At 42.4% G+C, this 26,711-nt stretch overlaps 1 protein-coding gene across 1 annotated transcript; it reads right to left on the minus strand.

Annotated features, from left to right (window-relative positions):
- Window positions 1-484: 484 nt before the first annotated feature.
- CPT2 (carnitine palmitoyltransferase 2) lies at window positions 485-26,711 on the minus strand. Its single transcript, XM_043877789.1, has 5 exons — window positions 26,408-26,711; window positions 13,526-13,606; window positions 11,535-11,641; window positions 2,105-3,409; window positions 485-1,104 (listed from the first exon to the last, which is right to left on the minus strand). The coding sequence occupies exons 1-5, from the start codon at window positions 26,557-26,559 to the stop codon at window positions 773-775; spliced, it is 1,977 nt and encodes a 658-aa protein (XP_043733724.1). The 5' UTR covers window positions 26,560-26,711; the 3' UTR covers window positions 485-772.

Below are 26,711 nucleotides of genomic sequence, written 5' to 3' on the forward strand. Positions count from 1 at the left end.
TTATAGCAGTAGTTTAAACAATACATTGCTAGAGCAGTGATGTTCTAACAAAAAATTCTGTGTTCACTTCACTCAGTGGAGAGATTTCTAGTGCACAATGTACAGAGCATAATCAGCACACAAGATTCAACTGGTAAATATAAACACACACACATACTTAATCTTCATTTGGCTGGAAGAAAGGTGAAATAGAACTCCCTAAATCCAAGGGTATAACCCCTTTATTGCAGCAGGACTATCAGAATCAGGCAGTAGCAGTTTACTCCTTAGAAAAATGAAGAGAATTTTTAAAGAAAGGATACCCCAGGAGAGAGAAGCAAGTTTACAGGAAAGATGCGTGTCTCCCACCATTACCTAAAGAACCAGGAGCCAACAGAAACTGTCAGCTGAACTTACTACTGGAAAGCTCTTTGTGGGGATTAGGCAACTAGGTTAAGCAATTAAAACAAAACCCAAAACAAAAAAGCCTAAGAGGAACCACCTCTAAGAAAGAATTAAATTTTATTTCTGCTTCAACAATAAGTACATCTGAGTTATTTTCCAAGTCTTACCTCCTGATAATGTCCTTAAAACCGAAATCTCACATATCTTTAGTTATGATCTTGGAAATCATATGTTTAGCTTTAAAACCATGGTTTTAAGGCTCAAATCTTATAGCAATGGTGCTCAGGCACCTCATAGTTAGTTTCATTAGTCACAGAATAGTGCCTACTGGCTACAGAGGCCCCAGTTTTTATGCTGATGAAACAGAGGCTTTTCACTCACCCAGAAGCTAGGTTTTGATAGTTTTGCCTTCTAAGGCATCAAACATGTCTTCTAAGGCCTTCTCCACACACTGGAGAAACTCACGGGCATTGCGGCTTTGGTAGGTAGAGACATTGCAGCCCATCCAGTTGTCTTGAACAGCGTATGCAATGCCAAAACCATCAGGGACCACAGGGGCAAAGCAGCCGATGTTCACTGCCGGGCTGCTCAGCGTGCTGGTGGACAGGACGTTGTGGTTTATCTGCCTATATGCAGGGTCCAGGAACAGCTCGGGCATGCTGATCCCTTTGGCTGCTGCCAGGTACCGCAGAACAAACAAGTGTCGATCAAAGCCCTGGCCTGTCAGAGACAAAATGGAAAATCAGACTCTCAGAACTGAAAGGGACCTCACTTAGTCACACCTCCCACCCAAGGTAGGAATATCCTTCACAGCAGCCTTGAGTGGAAGAAGGGTTTGTCAGCCTCTGCATTCACACCTCCACCTTGCTAAATTCTGGAGCAGTGCATTCTAGAATATTCCTTTTAAAAAAGCAGTGAACAGCTGAGCTAAAAATCAGCCTAAGATAAACCTAGTATTTAAAATTCTGAGATTGAATCAGCTTAAACAGTCACAAAAAGTATGTGGAGAGCACACCATGGACTTAAAAACTAAGGTAAAACCAAAAGCCCAAATCAAGTAAAAAGGACAAGATGAAGTCAGTGGAACAAAACAGAAAGGGTGTTTGACCAGGTTCTAATCTCAGCTTTCCTGCTAATTTGCTATGTGATCCTGGGCTGGTGGTCTCAGCTTCCTACCTATAAAATAGAGAAGGCTGAGACCAGAATATTTTGGAGGTCACTTTCAGTTCCAGGACTTTGCCATAGGAAAGGACTGGACTATGTGATCCTTCAGGTCCTTCCTAGGTCTTGAATTTTACCAGAAAGGAGCAAAATGATGCCACTTAGGTAGGGAAGAGCTTCTGAGATGGCCTATTTACACGCAGCCAACACACTACAACTGGGCTGAAGTAAGAGAGGCTGGGGGCTTAGAAACCCTGCATTGTCAAAAATGAGGCTGACAACCAATAAATAATAGGAAGACAGTATGTGACACAGCTGAAAGTGACCTTAAATGAGGACGGTGCATTTAAGTCAGACGCATCGCCCCATTCCTGCTCAGGGGGAGAGAATGTTCTGTCCCTAGTGGCTAGTCTGGCTGTTCAGACTGCCAAGGGAAAAATAATAATCAGTTGGCAGATGGATTAAGCCTAGGGAAGGGTGGAAATCAGAATAGTAGCGAGGCACACCCCAGAGCTGAGGGCGACAAGACCAAACGGCAGGCTCCCCAGCCCCGTCTCACCCATCGCTGCTTCTCTGGTCAGCTGGTTGTGGTACGTGGAGCACTTGGCCATCATCTGCTGAAGCTCTCCAGCGCTGTGCTTGGAAGGCTCCCTGACAAAGGCCTCGGAGCACCTCTTTGTGAAGACGGAGGCTGGGCGGATGGTCTCGGTGCGGCCGTGCTTGAATGCTGCAGTGCTACACGACTCGTAGGTGGCCACCGTCTGCCCGTACTGCCGCAGGAAGGCCATCTGGAAGGCCAGCTGAGCCATCGAGTCAGGGCTCAGCTTCTGCTTCTTCAGGAATTCTCTGCCTCCTCTCTGAAACCGGATGTAGTCAATGGTGAGGGTTTTCACGGTGGCATCAAATTTTTCCTTAGCAGCACTAATGCCAGTCTTTAAAGCATCGCTCAGCTTGAAGTTGAGTTTTTGTACGGCCACGGAAGAGTCAGTGCTGGCCGGCTGGCTCTGGGGAGTGACGGCAGGGGCCTGAGTGCTATCTTTAAACACTTCATTTAAAAACCTGAGCACTGCAACCCCATCGCCCCAGGCATGCTCGAAGTGGACGGCAGCAGTGCCATCCTTGGCTATAATGAGGTTAAAGGATTTGTCAAACCAGCGGTTTGTGCCGTCACCGTGCAGCATGCTGTGGGACAAGTGGACAAAGTCCTTAATGGGGAAGTCATCTAGGCAGAGACAGAACACAGCCGAGTCCACTTTCCTCAGGGTCTCCTCGTTGCCATCACTCACCAGCTTCTGTCTGAGCTCTGCCCAGATGTCCCGGTTCTCACTAGTCAGATAGCAAAGCGGAAACTCGGGGGCTGGGCTATTGTCTGACAGAATGTACTTCAGATGAGCCTGGATTTCGGAGGCACTCACAATGTTCCCATCTTGATCCAGGACATCAAAGATGTAGAAATTTCCTTTTCGTAGGACCAGGAGGTGTCTGGCCTTGTCATCGGTGAAGAGTTCATCTCGATGGGGTCTGGGTAAACGAGTTGAATTGAAAAGCCGAAAATACTGGGACATGTCCAGGGGATATGCATTGACCAAGTAGGCGCCATACCAAGACAGAAAGGAAGGCACAAAGCGTATGAATCTCTTGAAGGTATCAGTATCACTTTTGGCAGGGTTCAAATGGAACACTTCTGGCTCCAGAAGGTCAGCCCGAAGTGTCTTCAGAAACCGGATGGCAGAGACAGTCATGTTGGTTGCCCGGGTGAGCTGATCATTATACTCGGACTTTGGATCAGGGTTGAATGACAAAAACGGATTAAAGTTCAGGACAACAGAATCTCGAGCAGTTAAATACATATCAAACCAGGGGCCTAAAAAATAAAAATGAACAATAAAGAGTTCATAAAGAGAGAATGTGAGAAAGAAAAAAAAAATCAAGCATATTCAGAAGAAATGACATTTACTTTCAGAGGATGGAATTTTCTGATTTTTTTTTTTTTTTTGCTTTGCAATAATTCAAAAACATTAAATGGGATCATATAATATGTGGTCTTTTGCATCTGACTTCTATCACTTATGGGCTTCCCAGTGGCTCTAGTGGTAAAGAACCCACCTGCCAATGTAGGAGACACAAGAGATGTGGGTTCGATCCCTGGGTCAGGAAGATCCACTGCAGTACAAAAAACAACCCACTCTAGTATTCTTGCCTGAAAAATTTCTTGAACAGAGGAGCCTGGCGGACTACAGTCCATGTGGCTGCAAAGAGTCGACATGACTAAGCAATTGAACACACACTCTATCACTTATAATAATGTTTTGGAAGTTCATCCACACTGTAGCATGTATCAGTTCTTCGTTTCTTTTTATTGCTAAGTAATGTTCCAATAATATACTGTATCTTGTTTATCCATTCATCTGTAGATGGGCATTTGGATTGTTTCCACTTGTTGGTTATTATAATTTAGCGCTTTTTTGTGTGTGGACATATGTTCTCAGTTCTCTTGGAAGATACAACTAGGAAAGTAGCTAGGTCATATGGGAAGTCTTTGACTTTTTGCTTTTTGACTGAGATTTTTTAAATTTTTTTTTCTTTTTTTAATTGAAGTATAGTTGATTTACAATGTCGTGTTAGTTCAGGTGTAGAGCAAAGTGATTCAGTTATACATATACCTAGTCTTTTTCAGATACTTATCCATTATAGATTATTACAAGATATTGAATATAGTTCCTTGTGCTATATAGTAGGTCCTTGCTGTTTATCTGTCTTAGATATATTGGTATCTGTTAATCCCAAACTCCTAATTTATCCCTTCCCCACCACCTTTCTCCCCTTTTGGCAATCATAAGTTTATTTTCATGTCTGTGAGTCTGTCTCAAACATGTTTTAGAAATAAGCTCATCTGTATATTTTAGATTCCACATGTGATGGTTATCTTTCTCTGACTTACTTTAGTATATTTGATAATCTCTAGGTCCATCCATGTTGCTGCAAATGGCATTATTTCATTTTTTGATAGCTGAGTAGTATTTCATTGTGTGTGTGTGTGTGTGTGTGTGTGTGTGTATATACACACACACATACACCCCACATCTTCTTTATCCATTCATCTATTGATGGACATTTAGGCTGCTTTCATGTCTTGGCTATTGTAAGTAGTGCAGTTATGAACACTGGGGAGCATGTACCTTTATGAAGTAGAGTTTTTCTCTGGATATATGCCCATATATATGCATATATGTTGGATCATATAGTAACCCTATTTTTAGTTTTTAAAGGAACCTCCATACTGTTCCCCATAGTGGCTGCACCAATTTACATTCCCACCAATAGTGTAGGAGGGTTCCCTTTTCTCCACACCCTCTCCAGTATTTATTATTTGTAGATCTTTTTAGTGATGACTATTTTGATTGATGTGAGGCAATACCTCATTTTTTTTCTCAAATAATTAGTGATGTTGAGCATCTCTTTATGTGCCCATTGGCTATCTCTGTATGTCTTCTTTGGTGAAATGTTTATTTAGGTCTTCTTCCCATTTTTTTGATTGGGCTGTTTGTTTTTTATATTGAACTGTATGAGCTGTTTGTACATTTTGGAAACTAATCCCTGTTGGTTACATCATTTGCAAATACTTTCTCTCATTTCACAGGTTGTCTTTTTGTTTTGTTTATGGTTTCCTTTGCTGTGCTTTTAAAGCTTTTAAGTTTAATTAGGTCCCACTCACTTATTTTTGCTTTTATTTGCATTACTCTAGAAGAGAGACCTAAAAAAAAATTGCTATGGTTCATGTCAAAGAGTATTCTCCTTATGTTTTTCTCTCGTAGCTTTATAGTAACTTATCTTATACTTAGGTCTTTAACCATTTTGAGTTATTTTTGTCTATGGCATTAGAGAATGTTCTAACTTCATTCTTTTACATGTAGTTGTCCAGTTTTCCCAGCACCACTTATTAAAGAGACTGTCTTGTCTCCACTGTATGTTCTTGCCTACTTTGTGATAGATTAATTGACCGTAGGTGTGTGGATTTATTTCTGGGCTCTCTATTCTGTTCCACTGATACATAAGTCTGTTTTTGTGCCAATACCATCAATCACATGCACACCCTTTGTTCAGCCTGGCCATACTCCAAGCCCTTTGGGCTGTTTCGCCATAGCCAAACCATGTCCTACCCCTGGGTCTGCCCTCTGAAACCTAAGTTTCAGCACCCAGTCGCTGCTCACACCAGCAGGCAGGTGTCTTGGGCTCAGAAGTGAGGCAACATGGCCTGGACCATCTGTGGGGTCTCTCTACTCTGCAGGGTGGCAAGCCAGCCCCTACACTCTCCTCTCCAGCCTCTGAAGCTCCCTATCTGTTCTGGTGGATCTCATAGTCTGTGAAGGAGGTTGCCAGGGTGAGGGAAGTGGTCATCTTTCACAGCTCCCTCCCAGGTGTGCAGCTCCTGTCCCACTTCCTCTTCTCCCTTTTCCCTTCATCCTACCCAGTTAAGTGGGGACCTTCCTTGCAGCTTTGGTTGTATGGGATCTTCTGCAAGCTTTCAGTAGATATTCTGTGAGAACTGTTCCATATGTAGAAATATTTCTGACATATCTGTGGGAGGAGGTGAATTCCATGTCCTTCTACTTCACCATCTTGAACCAGAACTCTATGTTTAATCTTTTGAGGAATTGCCAAGGTGTCTTCCAAAGGGCCTGCACCATTACCACCAGCAGTGTACAAGAGTTCCAATTTCTCCACATCCTCAGCAACATCTGTCACCATTCAGTTCAGTTCAGTTGCACAATTGTTTCTGACTCTTCAAGACCCACTGGACTGCAGCACACCAGGTTTCCCTGTCCATCACCAACTCCTGGAGCGTTCTCAAACTCATGTCCATTGAGTCAGTGATGCCATCCAACCATCTTGTGCTCTGTCGTCCCCTTCTCCTCCTGCTTTCAATCTTTCCCAGCATCAGGGTCTTGTCCAAAGACTCAGCTCTTCAGATCAGATAGCCAAAGTATTGGAGTTTCAGCTTCACCATCAGTCTTTCCAATGAATATTCAGGACTGATTTCCTTTAGGATGGACTGGTTGGATCTCCTTGCAGTCCAAGGGACTCTCAAGAGTCTTCTTCAACACCACAGTTCAAAGGCATCAATTCTTCGGCGCTCAGCTTTCTTTGTAGTCCAATTCTCACATCCATACATGACTACTTGGAAAATCATAGCTTTGACTAGATGGACTTTTGTTGGCAAGTAATGTCTCTGCTCTTTAATATGCTGTCAAGCTTTTCTTCCAAGGAGCAAGCATCTTTTAATTTCATGGCTGCAGTCACCATCTGCAGTAATTTTGGAGCCCAAGAAAATAAAGTCTTTCACTGTTTCCATTGTTTCCCTATCTATTTGCCATGAAGGGATGGGACCAGATTCCATGATCTTCATTTTTTTTAATATTGAGTTTTAAGCCAGCTTTTTCACTCCCCTCTTGCACTTTCATCGAGAGGCTCTTCAGTTTCTCTTTGCTTTCTACCATAAGGGTAATGACATCTGCATATCTGAGGTTATTGATATTTCTCCTGGCAATCTTGATCCCAGCTTGTGCTTCATCCAGCCCAGCATTTCACATGATGTACTCTGCATATAAGTTAAATAAGCAGAGTGACAGTATAGACGTACTCCTTTCCCGATTTGGAACCAGGCTGTTGTTCCATGTCCAGTTCTAACTGTTGCTTCTTGACCTACATACAGATTCCTCAGGAGGCAGGTCAGGTGGTCTGGTATTCCAGTCTCTTTCAGAATTTTCCACAGTTTGTTGTGATCAACACAACAATTTATTTGATGTAGTCAATAAAGCAGAAGTAGATGTTTTTCTGGAACTCTCTTGCTTTTTTGATGATCCAATGGATATTGGCAATTGGATCTCTGGTTCCTCTGACTTTTCTAAATCCAGCTTGACCATCTGGAAGTTCTTGGTTCACATACTGTTGGAAGCCTGGCTTGGAGGAGAATCTTGAGCATTACTTTGCTAGCGTGAGATGAGTGCAATTGTGCAGTAGTTTGCATGTTCTTTGGCATTGCCCTTCTTTGGGATTGGAATGAAAACTGATCTTTTCCAGTCCTGTGGCCACTGCTGAGTTTTCCAAATTTGCTGCCATTTTGAGCGCAGCACTTTTGCAGCATTATCATTTAGGATTTGAAATAGCTCATCTGGAATTCCATCACCTCCACTAGCTATGGTCATAGTGATGTTTCCTCAGTCCTGTTTGATTTCACATTCCGGATGTCTGGTTCTAGATGAGTGATCACACCATCACGGTTATCTGGGTCATGAAGATCTTCTTTGTATAGTTCTTCTGTGTATTCTTGCCAACTCTTCTTAATATCTTCTGCTTCTGTTATGTCCATACTGTTTCTGCCCTTTTTTGTGCCCATCTTTGCATGAAGTGTTCCCTTGGTATTTCTAATTTTTTAAAAAGATCTCCAGTCTTTCCCATTCTATTGTTTTCTTCTATTTCTTTGCATTGATCACTGAGGAAGGCTTTCTTATCTCTCCTTGCTATTCTTTGGAACTCTCCATTCAGATGATGTATCTTTCCCTTTTTTCTTTTGCCTTTCACTTCTCTTCTTTTCACAGCTATTTGAAGGCCTCCTCAGACAACCATTTTTCCTTTTTGCATTTATTTTTCTTGGGGATGGTCTTGATCACTGTCTCCTGTACAATGTCACAAACCTCCGTCCATAGTTCTTCAGGCACTCTGTGTATCAGATCTAATCCCTTAAATTTATTTGTCACCTCCACTGTATAATCGTAAGGGATTTGATTTAGGTCATATCTGAATGGTCTAGTGGTTTTTCCTACTTTCTTCAATTTAAGTCCAAATTTGGCAATAAGGAGTTCATGATCTGAGCCATAGGCAGCTTTTGACCTTGTTTTTGCTGACTGTATAGAGCTTCTCCATCTTTGGCTGCAAAGAGTATAATCAATCTGATTTCAGTATTGACCGTCTGGTGATGTCCATGTGTACAGTCATCTCTAGTATTGTTGTTAACGTTACTGTCAGTCTTATTTGATTGGAGCCTTTCTAGTGGATAACCATCACTGTGGTTTTGACTTACATTTCTTTAATATTTATTACTTGCTTTTTCCTCCTCATTCTGTTTTCCTCCTTAACACTTACAGAAATAAAAAATAGTAATTCCTCACTTGCATTCACACTGAAACAGAACAGTTGTTAATCCCCACCCCTCTTGTGCTTCACCTCCTTTCAGGAACAACATCCATACGTGACTGTCTCCCAAAAATGACAGAAAGTTTTCGCCATCATTCTGTGTACTATATATATTACTTCCTCTTTTAGGAAATAATTAAAAGGCAATTAGAAGTAACTTAGTGCATATGAGCCACTCAAACTAGCCCTCTGTATTCCTGTGGATGCTTGTAAAAATTCCAGAAGCAGTATCTTATTAGAAAACATGTTTTCAAGGGAAGTTCCTGGTTGGATTAGCAAGCATGGGTGAACTCTACAAATATGGGGTATCTTCAAGGGGAAGAAGTAGTTTTTATACATAAAGCATTGGGGAAGGATTAATGGACAAAAATTTATCTATTATTCATTTGTTGATCCATTCATTCCTTGAGAATCAGTGCCATGCCAGGCCCTGGGCCTGAGGATAGAGCATGGACTTCAATTCAGAAGAACTTTGGTGAAGGAGATAAACAGAATTAAAATAGAATGCAATTCATTAAAATGGGAGTAAGACAGATTTGATGAAAGAAGACACGAATTTATGCTTCTGATCCCTTGAGTAAAAGAATTTTAAAGAGACATAAGCCAATAAGGCAAAGAGAATGAGAGAGAAGAAAAGAACAAATATTGGAAATTGCAAAATTATCTAGCAGAGTCAGAGAAAGCCAACCCTAAGTTGGCAGCAGAGAAAGCCAGGAAACAATATGACTTAAACAGCAGAACTCCAGATGGCTCAGGATGTAGTAGCCTAGGTACATCTGATTGAAGGGCTGTTTAATTAGAATCCCACTCCCCAGATTCCCTCCCTACTCCAGTAGAAGATTTAAGTTTTATTCACTGGAAAGAGTAAAATTGGGAGACATAAGTCATAGATGAGAACTCAAGTCTTCTTCCCTTAATCCCACTCCTGCAACAGCAGCAACTAGGAATATACCTTTTGTCAGTTAACTGGAAAAGCCTTCCCTAAGAAGTCTAAATAACCCAAAGCCACCTTAGGGGCGCCCCGAGGAAGTGGTTTAGCTGATCACATTACAGTGAAGCTGTGACTGACAAGCCCACTCTCATCTATAGAAATTCCCACAACTTTTAATATCTCATTCAGGTCTAAGACAACAGGGAAGGGTTATGAAACATCTGAAGAAAGAAAAGAGGGTAAAACAAACAGGAAAAAAAGCAAACTGGAGAAAGACCATTAAGGAAAATGAGAAGTTAAAAAAAAAAAATTCCCAGATAAATTATTAGGCACATAGAAAGCAAAACAAAAGAAGGTATAATTATTAATTATAGAGAAAACAAAGTTAGTATGGAAAAGGAAAAACAATTCCAGTGTGCTACACAACTCAGCTGACAACAATGTTTACATGATTGTAACAGTATAAACACTAGGTAGCTTCCCTGGTGGCACAGTCGGTAAAGAATCTGCCTGAATTGCAGGAGACCTGCATTCAATCCCTGGGTTGGGAAGATCCCCTGAAGAAGGGAATGGCTACCCACTCCAGTATCCTTGTCTGAAGAATCCCACGACAGAGCAGCCTGGTGGGCTACAGTCCACAGGATCACAAAGAGTTGGACACGACTGAGTGACTAAGCACAGCATAGCACACTGTGACAATAAGGGGATGGAAATGTGCTGAGGATACAAGAGACCGATAAAGCCTAATCTTTTACAGTGAGACATCAATAGATAATGCCTAAAACTAAAAAAGATATATTGATATGAGTAAGTAATTTAGAGAATGGGGCAAAATGAGAAGTGAGAAATTAAGTCAAGGTCAGGAAACTGCTGCTTCTCATAACAAGCATGAGAAAACTATTTGATTCTTTAAATGATATGCATGTATAACCTTACTACAAACATAAACTGAGTTAAAAGAAGTGCAGTGGGAACAGAAGTGGAAGCAACCAACTCTGAATGGGAAGGGCTGAAAGGTTTCATAGAAAAATCATCCTACCCAGATCTGGTCTTTTCTGCTTTTTTCAAATTGAGATGTAATTGACATATAACATTATATTAGCTTCAAGTGTACAACATAATGATTCGATATTTGTGTATATGTAAAATGCTCAGCATATCCATCACCATACACACATATAAAAATTTTTTTCTTATTAGAATTTGTGAGATCCATACTCACAGCAACTTTCAAATACACAATACAGTATTAACTACAGTCACCAAGTTGTATATTGCATTCAACTGGAAGTGTTTATCTTTTGATCCTCTTTACCACTTTGCCAGCCCCCTACTCCCAACCTCTGACAACCATCTTAACTGGGTCTTAAAGGAAGAATTTTCCAGGTAAAAAAAGGTGGTGGGAGCACCATGGATTAAGGCCCAGAAGAATGAAAAGACTAAGGGGTCGAGGGAAGAAGCTACTCAGTTTTGCTGAAGCATGGGTGTGTCAGGGAGGAGGGTAAGAAATGAGGCTGGAGCAGGCAGCTGGGCCAGACAACGAAGGACCTAGAATGATACATACAGGACCCAGGACTAAATCCTGCATCCTTTTCAGACAGAACCAATGATTAGGTTCTGTCCTGATCCTATCTACAGAGCAGGCAAGCCACTGCTCTTGACCATAGACTCCAGACAACACCTCAGTGGAGGAAGAACTCACTCAGCCTTAATGTTCACCTCAGGAAGAGAGGATGAGACAACACTTCACAAACGTTTTTGGTCTCAGCAAAAACACCTGTGAGCCCAAAGCAGGAGAGAAGATGCCCTGCTTTCCATTATGGAAGGCTCTGGAAATACCATATTCACAGCCCTGCCTACCCACCTGAAATGTAGCTTGTATGTTTATTCTGCTTGTCCTGAGCGACCAGCTGCTCATGTAGTTCTTTTCCAATTCCAGTTTCAAAACTCTTACATAACTGTTCTGTTTTCCTGAAACGTTCAAGAAAAGACATAATCAAACCATGACAGGAAATAGGTGGTTTTTAGATTCACGGCCACAAATGCATCACAGAACTTTGGGTTCCCTAGCATATCCCTAGAATCTGGGAACTGAGACCAAAAGTACCTCTAGTCAGAAGAAGAGAATCAATCTAAGCAGACAAATCTAAGATATTTTCTTAAAATGACGGATCAGAAGGATGAGTCCATATCTCATAAAACAACGTGTAATCTAGGAGGCAGCTTGACATGGAGAAAATGACTCCAAAAGCTTTGGAGTCAAGAATAGCTAAGTTTGAATTCTAGCTGTTACTTTCAAATTGTATGACCTTGGACAAGTTACTCAATCTTTCTCAGTCTCAGTTTCTTTATACGTTAACCCAGAAATATACCACCTTACATGATTTTTAAAATATTTATAAAGCTAAGGATTTAGGATAATTTGAAAAGTAATACTTAATAACAGGTAGCTATTAAATCATTACCATGTCAAGAGAAGTTTCAAGTGACTAATACGGAATATTTAAAAGCAGTGGATTAGCTTCCCTGGTGGCTCAGTGATAAAAGAATCTGCCTGCCAATGCAGGAGATGTGGGCTCAATTCCTGGGTGGGGAAGATCCCCTGGAGAAGGAAATGGCAACCCACTTCAGTATTCCTGCCTGAAAAATCCCATAGACAGAGGAGCCTGGCAGGCTACAGTCCATGGGGTCGTCGCAAAAGTGATGGACATGACTTAATGACTAAACAACAAAAACACAGTGGACAGTTTGTCTGTTTTTTTCCATCATTGTCCATTGAAGGACTCTATGTGATTCTAATGACAAGGCCAGTGGTCTGCACAACAAATTCCCATTGTGGAAAAAGAGTACCACACCAGGATACAACAGCCTGATGGAATCCTTTTTTTTTTTTTTTTTACAATATCCAAGATTATTTTCCACTTACAGGCTGAATTAGTTTCCCACAACTGCCAAGACAAACTGCCACAGACCAGATGGCTTAAGACAACAGAAAGGTATTTTCTCATAGTTCTGGAGGCTAGATGTACAGAATCAAGGTGCTGACAAGACCATATTCTCTCTGAAGACTCTCGGGGAGAATCTGTTCCAGGCCTTTCTCTTCGCTTGTGGTGTTATCAGGTATCCTTGGCATTCCTTAGTCTGTTACTATACCCCAACCTGCCTCTGTCTTTACATGGCTGTCTCTTTATCCCTTCTAAGGACTGGAATAAGGACTAAGCCTTCTCTATTAATAGTATGACCTCATCTTAACAGACATGAGTTTGAGCAAGCTCTGGGAGTTGGTGATGGACAGGGAAGCCGGGCATGCTGCAGTCCACAGGGTCACAGAGTCAGACACGACTAAGTGACTGAACTGAATTGCTCTTAACTAATTACACATACAACTACCCTCTTTCCAATAAGGTCACTGAGGTTTTTGAGAAGGGGGTGAATTTAGGGGGCATACTATCCAACCCAGTACATAAGCTCACCAAGCAAACTTCTGGTCTGCCTCTTGCTCTCCTCAATGAAGCTCCCTGTCAAGAGAACATGCTCCCTGTCAAGAGAACATGCCCTCTGCAAATGACCAGTGCCAGCTAGCTGATGAGGTAAAATCTGCCAGGGCAGTACAAATTTGGCATTCTAGTGTCTAAACAATTGCCTATTCAGTCAAGTTAAAGAGTCTCACCTTAGGGCTTGGTCAGCCCTTCATGAGTGAAAATCTATTTCCTGAACTTGCAAATGTAAAGACTAGGTCTCAGGTGCCTGAGGACCCAGTCAAATCATAGACACCCCCTGAAGATTGGTCTGCCACCACTTGTCAGCTACTCCTGAACCACCCAACCATGGTCATTTGGGTTTCTCAGCATTTACCTGAACTGGCTGTCATCCAACAGAGGCTTCTGTGCACTGAGGTATCTCCTCATGGTGTCTTCAAGTTTGGGAATAGGCAGCCTGGGAAGAAAACAAGGTCAGTGTAATGGTGACAAGATGTGGAAGAGGTTAGTTAGCTTGCCAACCCAAACTCATAAATAATTACTGGATAATTAAATTCTTTCAAAAAAAAACAAAACCACAAAAAACAAAACAGGAAGCCTAAGCCACTGACAAATGAGAATAGATGAATATAAGTATCAACGGTACTCCTTTTATGTTCTAGGTAGAAGAATAACCTTTTCATGTATTAATGATGATGTTCATAAGCTAAATTAGTAAATATACTAACAAATTCAAAATGGGGAAGCAGAAGCAGCCAAAATATTTCTGATTCCTGCCACAATTAGAATACCTGTGTTAACCCTGTACTGACATGGATTTTAATTCTGCCCTTACTTTGAACAACAGTCTTTTTCTCTCCTAAGATGAAAAAAAGTTCTATTTTTAAAATTTATTGATGTATTTTTGACAGAGAATCATACAAAAGAGAAACACAGGTCTATCCATGGGCCAGCCAACCAAGGGATGGACAGTCAAGTCATGCCCAGCTCACCAGGAGTCCTGTGAAGAATGGATATTCTTGGGTATTATGCTTAGTGAAATAAGTCAGACAGAGAAAGACAAATACTGTATGATATCATTTATATGTGAAATTTTAAAATAAAACTAGTGAATATAACAAGAAACACAGATATAGAAAACAAACTAAGTGGTTGCTAGTGGGGAGAAGGAAGCAGTGAAAGGCAAAACAGGGGTAGGGGGTTAAGAGGTACAAACTACTATGTACAAAATAAGCTACAGGGATGTATCGTATAGCACATCGAATGCAGCCACCATTATATATTAACTATAAATGGAGTACAATCTTTAAAAATTATCAGTCACTATGTTGTACCGCTGAAACTTATATAATACTGTAAATATCTCAATTTTTTAAGTGTCAATTTTATGGCATGTGAATTATAACTCAATAAAGCTGTTAGAAATTTTTCTAAATAAGTTATGTTCATCTCTGGTGATCAATTTTTCCCTCAGTAAGATGAAGGAACTCAAAGAGACTGTTTCTAAGGCTCCTTTACAATTCTGTGACCACAACCTCAGGAATTGTGTTGATCCATCCAGTGGCAAGGCAGCAGAACTACACAGTGGTGAAGAGGGCAGACTCTGGCATCATCACTCACAGCTGTGTGACTCTGGGCATGCTGCTGCTCTGCACGTAACTTTCCTCATGCATAAAATGGAGATGATACTAATACGTACTTTCCAGTGTTGTATGCAAATCCGATGAGGCACCACATGTCACAGACTCAGAACAGTGCCTGGCACACAGTAAGCACTCGATTGTTCAGTTGCTCAGTTGTGTCCCATTCTTTGCGACTCCATGGACTGCAGCACGCCAGGCTTCCCTGTCCTTCACCATCTCCTGCAGCTTGCTCAAACTCATGTCCATTGAGTCAGTGATGCCATCCAACCATCTCATCCTCTGTCATCCCCTTCTCCTCCTGCCTTCAATCTTTCCCAGTATCAGGGTCTTTTCTAATGAGTCGGCTCTTCCCATCAGGTGGCCAAAGTATTGGAACTTCAGCCTCAGCATCTGTCCCTCCAATGAATATTCAGGATTGATTCCCTTTAGGATTGACTGGTTTGATCTCCTTGCTCTGGAAAGGACTCTCAAGAGTCTTCTCCAGCACCACAGTTCAAAGGCATCAATTCTTTGGCGCTCAGCCTTTATGGTCCAGCCTTTATGACCCGACTCTCACATCCGTACATGACTACTAGAAAAACCGTAGCTTTGACAATACGGACCTTTGTCAGCAAAGTAACATCTCTGCTTTTTAATACACTGTCTAGGTTTGTCATTGCTTTTCTTCTGATAAATACATTTTTTTTACTTACTCAGTCGTCAAGTCCTATTGATTCAAACCCTGCTCATGTTCCTAGGGAACTAGCTCCTCATCTCTCCCTCAGTGCCTGGAATGGGGTTTCACCATATTGGTGTTTTGCCTACCCCAAACTTTCTCACTTCTTTTAGTAATAGCACCCTTTCTATTTAAGTCCCTGCAGTTCAGGTAGAGCTGACTCCATGCCCAGCTCCCAGGGGTGGGCTTAAAGCTTACTGGTTCAGACTCAGTGAGACCTAGCAAGAACCTAAAGACTTAACTATAGCAGTTTTGGGTTTTTTTTAACTGTTAGGATGAGGAAGGGAATCTCTAACATCTGAGTTACTAAGAAATGACTGTGAAAGCTATGCCTTAGGTGATGGCTGCCACTATGGCATCATGAGGAGAGAGCCTACCTGAGCATGGAGTCACACAAATGAAGAGTTGAGTGGGAAGGCAAACAGGGTCTTGATGACATCATTTGGACCTCTTAACCCAACCTGGATTTTTCAGGTCTGTGGGTTCACACACTCCTTTTGGTTAAAACCAGTGTAATTGGGGTTTCTATAATTTGCTACCACAATGGCCCATACTGTGGCCTTTTCAGTATGTGCACAACCCTTCCTCCACAGTTCCTCAAGAACACCAAAAGTGGTTTCAAAGGCACAGCTGAAGTTCCTTGAGCTCCTTGAGGGGTTATTCACCAGGTGCCTTGAAAAGAGCTATAGAGCTAAAGCCTTGAGAGAGACCTGGCAGGTTCATTTTAACCATGTGGGTTCTCTTTCCCCACCCTCTATCAAAGAACTCCATCCCCATCTAAACACCATTTGTTACAATAAAGATGGAAGAAAAGTTAGCACCAACCGGATTTATCTCCTGTCTAAGTGACTCTTGATATCAATACCTAAGAAGCCTCCAAGCAATAGGTGTTTTATTATTCTCCCTGCAAGAACACAGGGAGGGCACAGGAGGGCCGAGAGGAGTTACTCCACGTTCAAGGTCAGGAGGGGCAGCCGTGAGAAGATACCCCTCATCTAAGGTAAGGAGCAGCGGCTGCGCTTTGCTGGAGCAGCCGTGAAGAGATACCCCACGTCCAAGGTAAGAGAAACCCAAGTAAGACAGTAGATGTTGCGAGAGAGCATCACAGGGCAGACATACTGAAACCATAATCACAGAAAACTAGCCAATCTGATCACACAGACCACAGTCTTGTCTAATTCAATGAAACCAAGCCATGCCGTGTGGGGCCACCCAAGACGGACGGGTCATGGTGGAGAAGTCTGACAGAATGTGGTCCACTGGAGAAGGGAATGGCAAACCACTTCAGTATTCTTGCCTTGAGAACCCCATGAACAGTATGAAAAGGCAAAATGATAGGATACTGAAAGAGGAGCTCCCCTGGTTGGTAGGTGCCCAATATGCTACTGGAGATCAGTAGAGAAATAACTCCAGAAAGAATGAAGGGATGGAGCCAAAGCAAAAACAATACCCAGTTGTGGATGTGACTGGTGATAGAAGAAAGGTCCGATGCTGTAAAGAGCAATATTGCATAGGAACCTGGAATGTTAGGTCCATGAATCAAGGCAAATTGGAAGTGGTCAAACAGGAGGTGGCAAGAGTGAATGTCGACATTCTAGGAATCAGTGAACTAAAATGGGCTGGAATGGGTGAATTTAACTCAGATGACCATTATATCTACTACTGTGGGCAGGAATCCCTTAGAAGAAATGGAGTAGCCCTCAGGGTCAACAAAAGAGTCCGAAATGCAGTACTTGGATGCAATCTCAAAAAAGACAGAATGATCTCTCTCCGTCTCCAAGGCAAATCATTCAAAATCACGATAATCCAAGCCTATGCCCCAACCAGTAACGCTGAAGTAGCTGAAGTTGAACGGTTCTATGAGGACCTACAAGATCTTTTAGAATTAACACCCAAAAAAGATCTTCTTTTCATTATAGGGGACTGGAATGCAAAAGTAGGAAGTCAAGAAACACCTGGAGTAACAGGTAAATTTGACCTTGGAGTACGGATGAAGCAGGGCAAAGGCTAATAGAGTTTTGCCAAGAGAATGGACTGGTCATAGCAAACACCCTCTTCCAACAACACAAGAGAAGACTCTACACATGGACATCACCAGATGGTCAACACTGAAATCAGATTGATTATATTCTTTGCAGCCAAAGATGGAGAAGCTCTATACAGTCAGCAAAAACAAGACTGGGAGCTGACTGTGGCTCAGATCATGAACTCCTTATTGCCAAATTCAGACTTAAATTGAAGAAAGTAGGGAAAACCACTAGACCATTCAGGTATGACCTAAAGCAAATCCCTTATGACTATACAGTGGAAGTGAGAAATAGATTTAAGGGACTAAATCTGATAGAGTGCCTGATGAACTAAGGATGGAGGTTCATGACATTGTACAGGAGACAGGGATCAAGATCATCCCTATGGAAAAGAAATGCAAAAAGGCAAAATGGTTGTCTGAGGAGGCCTTACAAATAGCTGTGAAAAGAAGAGAAGTGGAAAGCGAAGGAGAAAAGAAAGATATACCCATTTGAATGCAGAGTTCCAAAGAATAGCAAGGAGAGATATGAAAGCCTTCCTCAGTGATCAATGCAAAGAAACAGAGGAAAACAACAGAATGGGAAAGACTAGAGATCTCTTCAAGAAAATTAGAGATACCAAGGGAACATTTCATGCAAAGATGGGCTCAATAAAGGACAGAAATGGTAGGGACCTAACAGAAGCAGAAGATATTAAAAAGAGGCGGCAAGAATACACAGAAGAACTGTACAAAAAAGATCTTCACAACCCAGATAATCACGATGGTGTGATCACTCACCTAGAGCCAGACATCCTGGAATGTGAACTCAAGTGGGTCTTAGAAAGCATCACTACGAACAAAGCTAGTGGAGGTGATGGAATTCCAGTTGAGCTATTTCAAATCCTGAAAGATGATGCTATGAAAGTGCTGCACTCAATATGCCAGCAAATTTGGAAAACTCAGCAGTGGCCACAAGACTGGAAAAGGTCAGTTTTCATTCCAATCCCAAAGAAAGGCAATGCCAAAGAATGCTCAAACTACTGCACAGCTGCACTCATCTCACACACTAGTAAAGTAATGCTCAAAATTCTCCAAGCCAGGCTTCAGCAATACGTGAACCATGAACTTTCAGATGTTCAAGCTGGTTTTAGAAAAGGCAGAGGAACAAGAGATCAAATTGCCAACATCTGCTGGATCATTGAAAAAGCAAGAGAGTTCTAGAAAAATATCTACTTCTGCTTTATTGACTATGCCAAAGCCTTTAACTGTGTGGATCACAACAAACTGTGGAAAATTCTGAAAGAGATGGGAATACCAGACCACCTGACCTGCCTCTTGAGAAATCTGTAGGCAGGTCAGGAAGCAACAGTTAGAACTGGACACGGAACAACAGACTGGTTCCAAATAGGAAAAGGAGTACGCCAAGGCTGTATATTGTCACCCTGCTTATTTACCTGATATGCAGAGTACATCATGAGAAATGCTGGGCTGGAAGAAGCACAAGCTGGAATCAAGATTGCTGGGAGAAATATCAATAACCTCAGATATGCAGATGACACTACCCTTATGGCAGAAAGTGAAGAGGAACTAAAAAGCCTCTTGATGAAAGTGAAAGAGGAGTGTGAAAAAGTTGGCTTAAAGCTCTACATTCAGAAAACTAAGGTCATGGCATCTGGTCCCATCACTTCATGGCAAATAGATGGGGAAACGGTGGAAACAGTATCAGACTTTATTTTTGTGGGCTCCAAAATCACTGAAGATGGTGACTGCAGCCATGAAATTAAAAGACGCTTACTCCTTGGAAGGAAAGTTATAACCAATCTAGATAGCATATTAAAAAGCAGAGACATTACTTTGCCAACAAAGGTCCATCTGGTCAAGGCTATGGTTTTTCCAGTGGTCGTGTATGGATGTAAGAGTTGGACTATGAAGAAAGCTGAGCACCAAAGAATTGATGCTTTTGAACTGTGGTGTTGGAGAAGACTCTTGAGAGTCCCTTGGACTGCAAGGAGATCCAACCAGTCCATCCTAAAGGAGACCAGTCCTGGGTGTTCATTGGAAGGACTGATGCTGAAGCTGAAACTCCAATACTTTGGCCACCTCACGCGAAGAGTTGACTCTATGGAAAACACCCTGATGCTGGGAGGGATTGGGGGCAGGAGGAGAAGGGGACAACAGAGGACAGGATGGCTGGATGGCACCACCGACTCGATGGACATGAGTTTGAGTAAACTCTCGGCGTTGGTGATGGACAGGGAGGCCCGGCATGCTGTGATTCATGGGGTCACAAAGAGTTGGCCATGAGTGAGTGACTGAACTGAACTGAACTGCAAGAACACAGCTATAAAATCTTTTGTAGTTTTACACACTCTAGTTATTATTCTGGTAAAATCATTCTGGTTGTCAAGACAATTTATCTGCAGAACATGCCTTTGGGGCTCAGAGCATTAATGTTTCTGTTATCCTCCACACCTTGGAAATTCGGGCCTCACCTGCCTCCCATGTGAATTCTAGAGAACGTGCCCATTATGTCTTGAACACCAGCTATCATCTAAAGTGATTGGGGGTTAAAAGAAATCACAAGATAATTGACAATGACTGTGGGTCAACTACAGGCCTAAAACAGTGGCCCATTACCATTTTTTTAAAGACACAGTGCCACTACCCCAACCCAGCCAACACACAGACACACACACACCAGCCCAACTCTAGTAACTTAGGGCCCAAGTGATGATTCTTTACTTTGAGCTGGGCCTGCCATCAACTTCTCAAAATTTCTGAACACGTCATGCATTTTCAGACTTCTGTTTCTTAGCACGTGCTGTTCTATCCTTCCCTCACTCCTCTCAGGTGGTTATCTTCAAATTCCAAGTCAAATATCACTTCCTCTACGAAGCCTTCTTTCCCTGCCAGGCACTAAGTCACTCTCACCAGCACACTCATACAATGCAATATGCAACAAATATTTAAGGCAGTTATAGTACTTGAAATATCTACTGAGTACTTGCTATATGCTTGGCTTTGTGCTAAGTGTTTTATATCAGAATATTAAACTTTAACAACCCTGAGAGGAAGGTAATATTAACACCCCATTTTTAGGTTACATGATTTCCTCACAGCCATGAACCTAGTAAGTAGAGCTGGATTAAAAATCAAATCTGACTCCTATCTCATGACCGTAACCACCATGAGATGCTGCTTCCCACTGATCCATTATACCATAACTATATCTGGTTACCTGTCAAATCTCCCCCACTATACAGTAAGCTCCTCACCATGACTGATTGGTCTCCAAGTTCATGTCAATCAGTGTTTACCAAGTTAATAATGTAAATGTGTAGGTCAGGTTGATCCACCCTTTGTCTTCTCCAGACTTGCGGTTTTATATTCTGAGATTAACTGCTCAGTGCATAAAACATAACCCTGAAAAAAAAAACACTTAACTGAACTGCACACCTAAAATTAGTTAAAATGGTAAATTTTATGTTTTATATATTTGACCACACTAAAAAAGAACAAAGAAAAAGATCATAATAGCTGGAAACCAAGCAAATGAGAAAGCAAGTCCAAAGTCACTTGATTAAAAGGCAGTGATATGACAGAAAAAGGATAAGGGAAGAAGGAAGGTCCAGTTGGACCACCTAATACTGATACTAAGAGGCTAGTCCTTCTCTTGCCAAGTAACAAGAGAAGATGCCAACTATTTTGGCATTTTACCTCACTCTACCCTCACAACAGCCCTATGAACTGTGCAGTCTGATACTACTTTGCAGGTAAGAACTAGGGCTCAAAGAAGTTGACAGAACTGCCTGAAGTTATAAAGAGTGTCAGATCCGGAATCTAAAACTAAGTTCTACCAGACTTCAAGCCTGGGCTTTTCATTAAGTGTGACATCTAAATGAGTGTAAAGATAATACAATTTATCTCTCCAGAATCTCAGAGATAAGGAATCTCATCTAACTCTCAACATACAGGTGAGGAAGTGAAGGCCTGGGGGAGTCATTGTTTACAGAGTTATACGCAGATGATGGGTGCTACTATTTGTAGCTCCACGGTATTTGTTCTGCAGAGTGAAAGAAATGATCTTCATATTCCTTGACTTTAATATTCTTCTCAGCTTTCCAATTCTACACTGGAGAAAATCCCTCTGATCTTAAACCTGGGTGGGGCCCAGGCCTATCTAAAAGTTAAAGGCCAACTGCTGCTGGGCTTGGCAAGCAAAGACAGACTCTTGTCATCTCTCACCTTTCCCCTACATACAGGCTCAGCTCAGACACAGGAGGTCAAGGCTTATCTCACAGGAACAGCGACTTTTTCTTTCTCTTCCCAGACCTCCTACCAAATTTAAACAGCAGGGTTGGGACTAGATAATCTCATTTTAGTCTGTTTTAAGAAGTTTGCACACTGTAATTTCACAAGAATCACCTCAGATGATATTCCTGAGAAGGTGAGGGTGGGCAGTTAAGGGTTAGGGGTTCCTGGGTATAGAGAAAAAGAGCAACCTAGTAGTTGTGGGGGTGTCTGTGACAATCTTGGTTCTATTTACAACGAGAGTTGGTCTCCAACCCCTGGACTGCGACATCCCTGACAGGCAGCTTGGTTAGAAAGGAAGTAAATAGGATTTTTGAAAGAAATTTGGAACTTTGCACTAGGAACTGACTGGTAAGCAGGTAGAGAAGTTAAAGTTTGGTTGTAGAGGGTAAAGGAATTTGGGGAAACTGCTAATACTGGAGGAGACCTGGCAGCTTAATTTAAGGGTGGGAGTTCAAAGACTGGGAAAACTGGAAGTTGAATTAAAGAAAATACTGGGTTAGGGAAGGAGAGAGGAAGATGTATTGGGACTGTTTCATAGGGAAAGTAGATTCTGGAAGAAGTGTTAAGGTGGGGGAGTAGCTATGGTGAAGAGGCATAGAATTTGGGTGGGCTCTGGATCTAATACACTTCAGTATTCTTGCCTTGAGAACCCCATGAACAGTATGAAAAGGCAAAAAGATAGGACACTGAAAGATGAACTCTCCAGGTCGGTAGGTGCCCAATACGCTACTGGAGATCAGTGGAGAAATAACTCCAGAAAGAATGAAGAGATGGAGCCAAAGCAAAAACAACACCGAGTTGTGGATGTGACTGGTGATAGAAGAAAGGTCCGATGCTGTAAACAGCAATATTGCATAGGAACCTGGAATGTCAGGTCCATGAATTAAGGCAAATTGGAAGTGTTCTAACAGGAGATGGCAAGAGTGAACATCGACATTTTAGGGATCAGCGAACTAAAATGGACTAGAATGGGTGAATTTAACTCAGATGACCATTATATCTACTACTATGACTCGATGGACATGAGTTTAAGTAAACTCCGGGAGTTGGTGATGGACAGGGAGGCCTGGCATGCTGCAATTCATGGGGTTGCAAAGAGTCAGACACGACTGAGCAACTGAACCGAACTGAACTGAACTGATGGGCAAGAATCTCTTAGAAGAAATGGAGTACCCATCATAGTCAACAAAAGAGTCCAAAATGCAGTACTTGGATGCAATCTCAAAAAAGACAGAATGATCTGTTCGTTTCCAGGACAAATTATTAAATATTACAGCAATCCAAGTCTGTGCCCTGACCAGAAATGCTGAAGAAGCTGAAGTTGAACGGTTCTATGAGGACCTACAAGACCTTCTAGAACTAACACCCAAAAAAGATGTCCTTTTCATTATAGGGGACTGGAATGCAAAAGTAGAAAGTCAACAGCTACCTGAAGTAACAGGCAAATTTGGCCTTGGAGTACAGAATGAAGCAGGGCAAAGGCTAATAGAGTTTTGCCAAGAGAATGGACTGGTCATAGCAAACACCCTCTTCCAACAACACAAGAGAAGACTTTACACGTGGACATCACCAGACAGTCAATACTGAAATCAGATTGATTATACTCTTTGCAGCCAAAGATGGAGAAGCTCTATACAGTCAGCAAAAACAAGATCAAGAGCTGACTGTGGCTCAGATCATGAACTCCTTATTGTAAAATTCAGACTTAAATTGAAGAAAGTAGGGAAAACCACTAGAACATTCAGGTATGACCTAAAGCAAATCCCTTATGACTATACAGTTGAAGTGACAAATAGATTCAAGGGATCTGATAAGTCTAATAGACAGAGTGACTGAAGAACTATGGACAGAGGTTCGTGGCACTGTACAGGAGGCAGTGATGAAGACCATCCCAAAGAAAAAGAAATGCAAAAAGGCAAAATGGTTGTCTGAGGCTGTGAAAAGGAGAAGCAAAAGGCAAAGAAGAAAAGGAAAGATATACCCATTTGAATACAAAGTTCCAAAGAATAGCAAGGAGAGATAAGAAAGCCTTCTTCGGTGATCAACGCAAAGAAATAGAGGGAAACAATAGAATGAGAAAGACAAGAGATCTCTTCAAGAAAATTAGAGATACCAAGGGAACATTTCATGGAAAGATGGGCTCAATAAAGGACAGAAATAGCATGGACCTAACAGAAGCAGAAGATATTAAGAAGTGGCAAGAATACACAGAAGAACTATACAAAAAAGATCTTCATGACCCAGATAATCACGATGGTGTGATCACTCACCTAGAACCAGATATCCTGGAATGTAAAGTCAAGTGGGCCTTAGGAAGCATCACTATGAACAAAGCTAGTGGAGGTGATGGAATTCCCGTTGAGTTATTTCAAATCCTAAAAGATGATGCTGTAAAAGTCCTGCACTCAATATACTAGCAAGTTTGGAAAACTCAGCAGTGGCCACAAGACTGGAAAAGGTCAGTTTTCATTTCAATCCCAAAGAAAGGCAATGCCAAAGAATGCTCAAACTACTGCACAGCTGCACTCATCTCACACGCTAGTAAAGTAATGCTCAAAATTCTCCAAGCCAGGCTTCAACAGTATGTGAACCATGAACTTCCAGATGTTCAAGCTGGTTTTAGAAAAGGCAGAGGAACCAGAGATCAAATTGCCAACATCCATTGGATCATCAAAAAAGCAAGAGAGTTCTAGAAAAACATCTACTTCTGCTTTATTGACTATGCCAAAGCCTTTAACTGTGTGGATCACAACAAACTGTGGAAAATTCTGAAAGAGATGGTAATACCAGACCACCTGACCTGCCTCCTGAGAAATCTGTAGGCAGGTCAAGAAGCAACAGTTAGAACTGGACATGGAACAACAGACTGGTTCCAAATAGGAAAAGGAGTACATCAAAGCTGTATACTGTCACTCTGCTTATTTAACTTATATGCAGAGTACATCATGAGAAATGCTGGAGTGGATGAAGTACAAGCTGGAATCAAGATTGCTGGGAGAAATACCTCAGATATGCAGATGACACCATCCTTATGGCAGAAAGTGAAGAGTAATTAAAGAGCCTCTTGATGAGGGTGAAAGAGGAGAGTGAAAAAGTTGGCTTAAAGCTCAACATTCAAAAAACTAAGGTCATGGCATCCGGTCCCATAACCTCAGGGCAAACAGATGAGGAAACAATGGAAACAGTGATAGACTTTATTTGGGGGAGCTCCAAAATCACTGAAGATGGTTACTGTAGCCGTGAAATTAAAAGACGCTTACTCCTTGGAAAAAAAGTTATGAACAACCTAGACAGCATATTAAAAAGCAGAGACATTACTTTGCCGACAAAGGTCCATCTAGTCAAAGCTGTGGTTTTTCCAGTAGTCATGTATGGATGTGAGAGTTGGACCATAAAGAAGGCTGAGCACTGAAGAAGTGATGCTTTTGAACTGTGGTGCTGGAGAAGACTCTTGAGAGTCCCTTGGACAGCAAGGAGATCCAACCAGTCCATCCTAAAGGAAATCAATCCTGAATATTTATTGGAAGGACTGATGCTGAAGCTGAAGATCCAATACTTTGGCCACCTGATGCGAAGAACTGACTCATTGTAAAAAACCCTGATGCTGGGAAGGATTGAAGGTGGGAGGAGAAGGGAACGACAGAGGATGAAATGGTTTGGATGGCATCATGGACTCAAAGGTCATGAGTTTTAATAAGCTTTGGGAGTTGGTGATGGACAGGGAAGCCTGTTGTGCTGCAGTCCATGGGGTCGCAAAGAGTCGGACACAACTGAGCAACTGAACTGAACTGAACCGGATCTAATGTGAATAAAGTAAGATTTGAGGAGGAGTACTGAAGATGCTCTCTAGAATTCTTTGAGGGTGGGCTGAGGTTGCAGGGAGTAGTGTGGGTTAGGGAGGATATTTTAGGGGGAGGACGGTGGGGAGTGTTGAGTAAAGTTTGGTAGGGGTGAAAGGTTTCCAGAAGACTGGACTTAGAATGCTGAGGACTTGGAGGGCAAGGTAAATATCTAAGTCAGCTTGGAGGACTGACGGGTGCTAAAACAGAAGAGGACTGGAGACATGGGGAGTGGGGCTGACGGTTCTGGCAGCAGCTGTGAAAAAGATGGTGGTGGGAGAAGTTGAAGGCAAGTAACTATCAGTATTATGTATCAGGAACTGGCCGATCCATATTCTGGGCAGGAATTCGGGGGACACCCTAGCTGGAAGCATAAGAGTAATGTTGGACATATGCAGGTTGTGCATTTTTTCAGAGAGCAATGTGAGGGACGATTAGATACCTGATTGGAAGCTGAGTTTCTGGAGGAGTCTGAGAAGAGTTCGAGAGAGAAAATCTGAGAGAACTATGACGGGGGCGGGAGGGGGGCGGAGGGGAGCGGGTGGATTCTGGAAGAAGAACTTGAGCCTCCTAAAGTTCCAGTGCGACGGGATTTTCAGACTGGAGAATGCGGCAGCATCCCAGGTAAACCTCTGGGGATGCAAGAGGGTTCGGTAAAAGAGACAAGAGTGACTGGAGAAAGACTGGGGCCGAACCCCCGGCTGGCTGTGGGCGACGGGAACCTGGAAGCCGGGCTCACCTGGGCAGGCTGTCCTGGTAGTGCATAGTGGGCACGATGCTGCGCTGCAGGTACTGGCTGGGCTCCGAGCCGGTGCTCAGGGGCCGACAGGGGGCTCCCGGGCCAACGGCAAGGCCCCGGGACCAGGAGCGCAGCAGCAGGCGGATCACCATCGTCCCAGGAGGCGGCAGCAGCTAGAACGTGGAGAATTTGGAGTTCTGCTGTACGGAGATCTGACCGCGTCCCTCAGCGCCCCGCGACGATCGTCAGCTACTACAGTACACTCTGTGCCCTTCCGCGGGGCCACTTCCGGCTCCCCGACCCC

Source organism: Cervus elaphus, chromosome 20, assembly GCF_910594005.1.
Source record: "Cervus elaphus chromosome 20, mCerEla1.1, whole genome shotgun sequence".
In the NCBI taxonomy this organism is placed as follows: domain Eukaryota; kingdom Metazoa; phylum Chordata; class Mammalia; order Artiodactyla; family Cervidae; genus Cervus; species Cervus elaphus.

Excerpts from the sequence above, each read along its gene's own strand:
- CPT2 (XM_043877789.1), bottom strand. The coding sequence starts at position 26,559 with ATGGTGATCCGCCTGCTGCTGCGCTCCTGGTCCCGGGGCCTTGCCGTT. Across the intron at positions 13,607-26,407 it reads TACCAGGACAGCCTGCCCAG|GCTGCCTATTCCCAAACTTG; the intron begins GTGAGCCCGGCT and ends TTTTCTTCCCAG. Across the intron at positions 3,410-11,534 it reads ACATACAAGCTACATTTCAG|GCCCCTGGTTTGATATGTAT; the intron begins GTGGGTAGGCAG and ends TTTATTTTTTAG.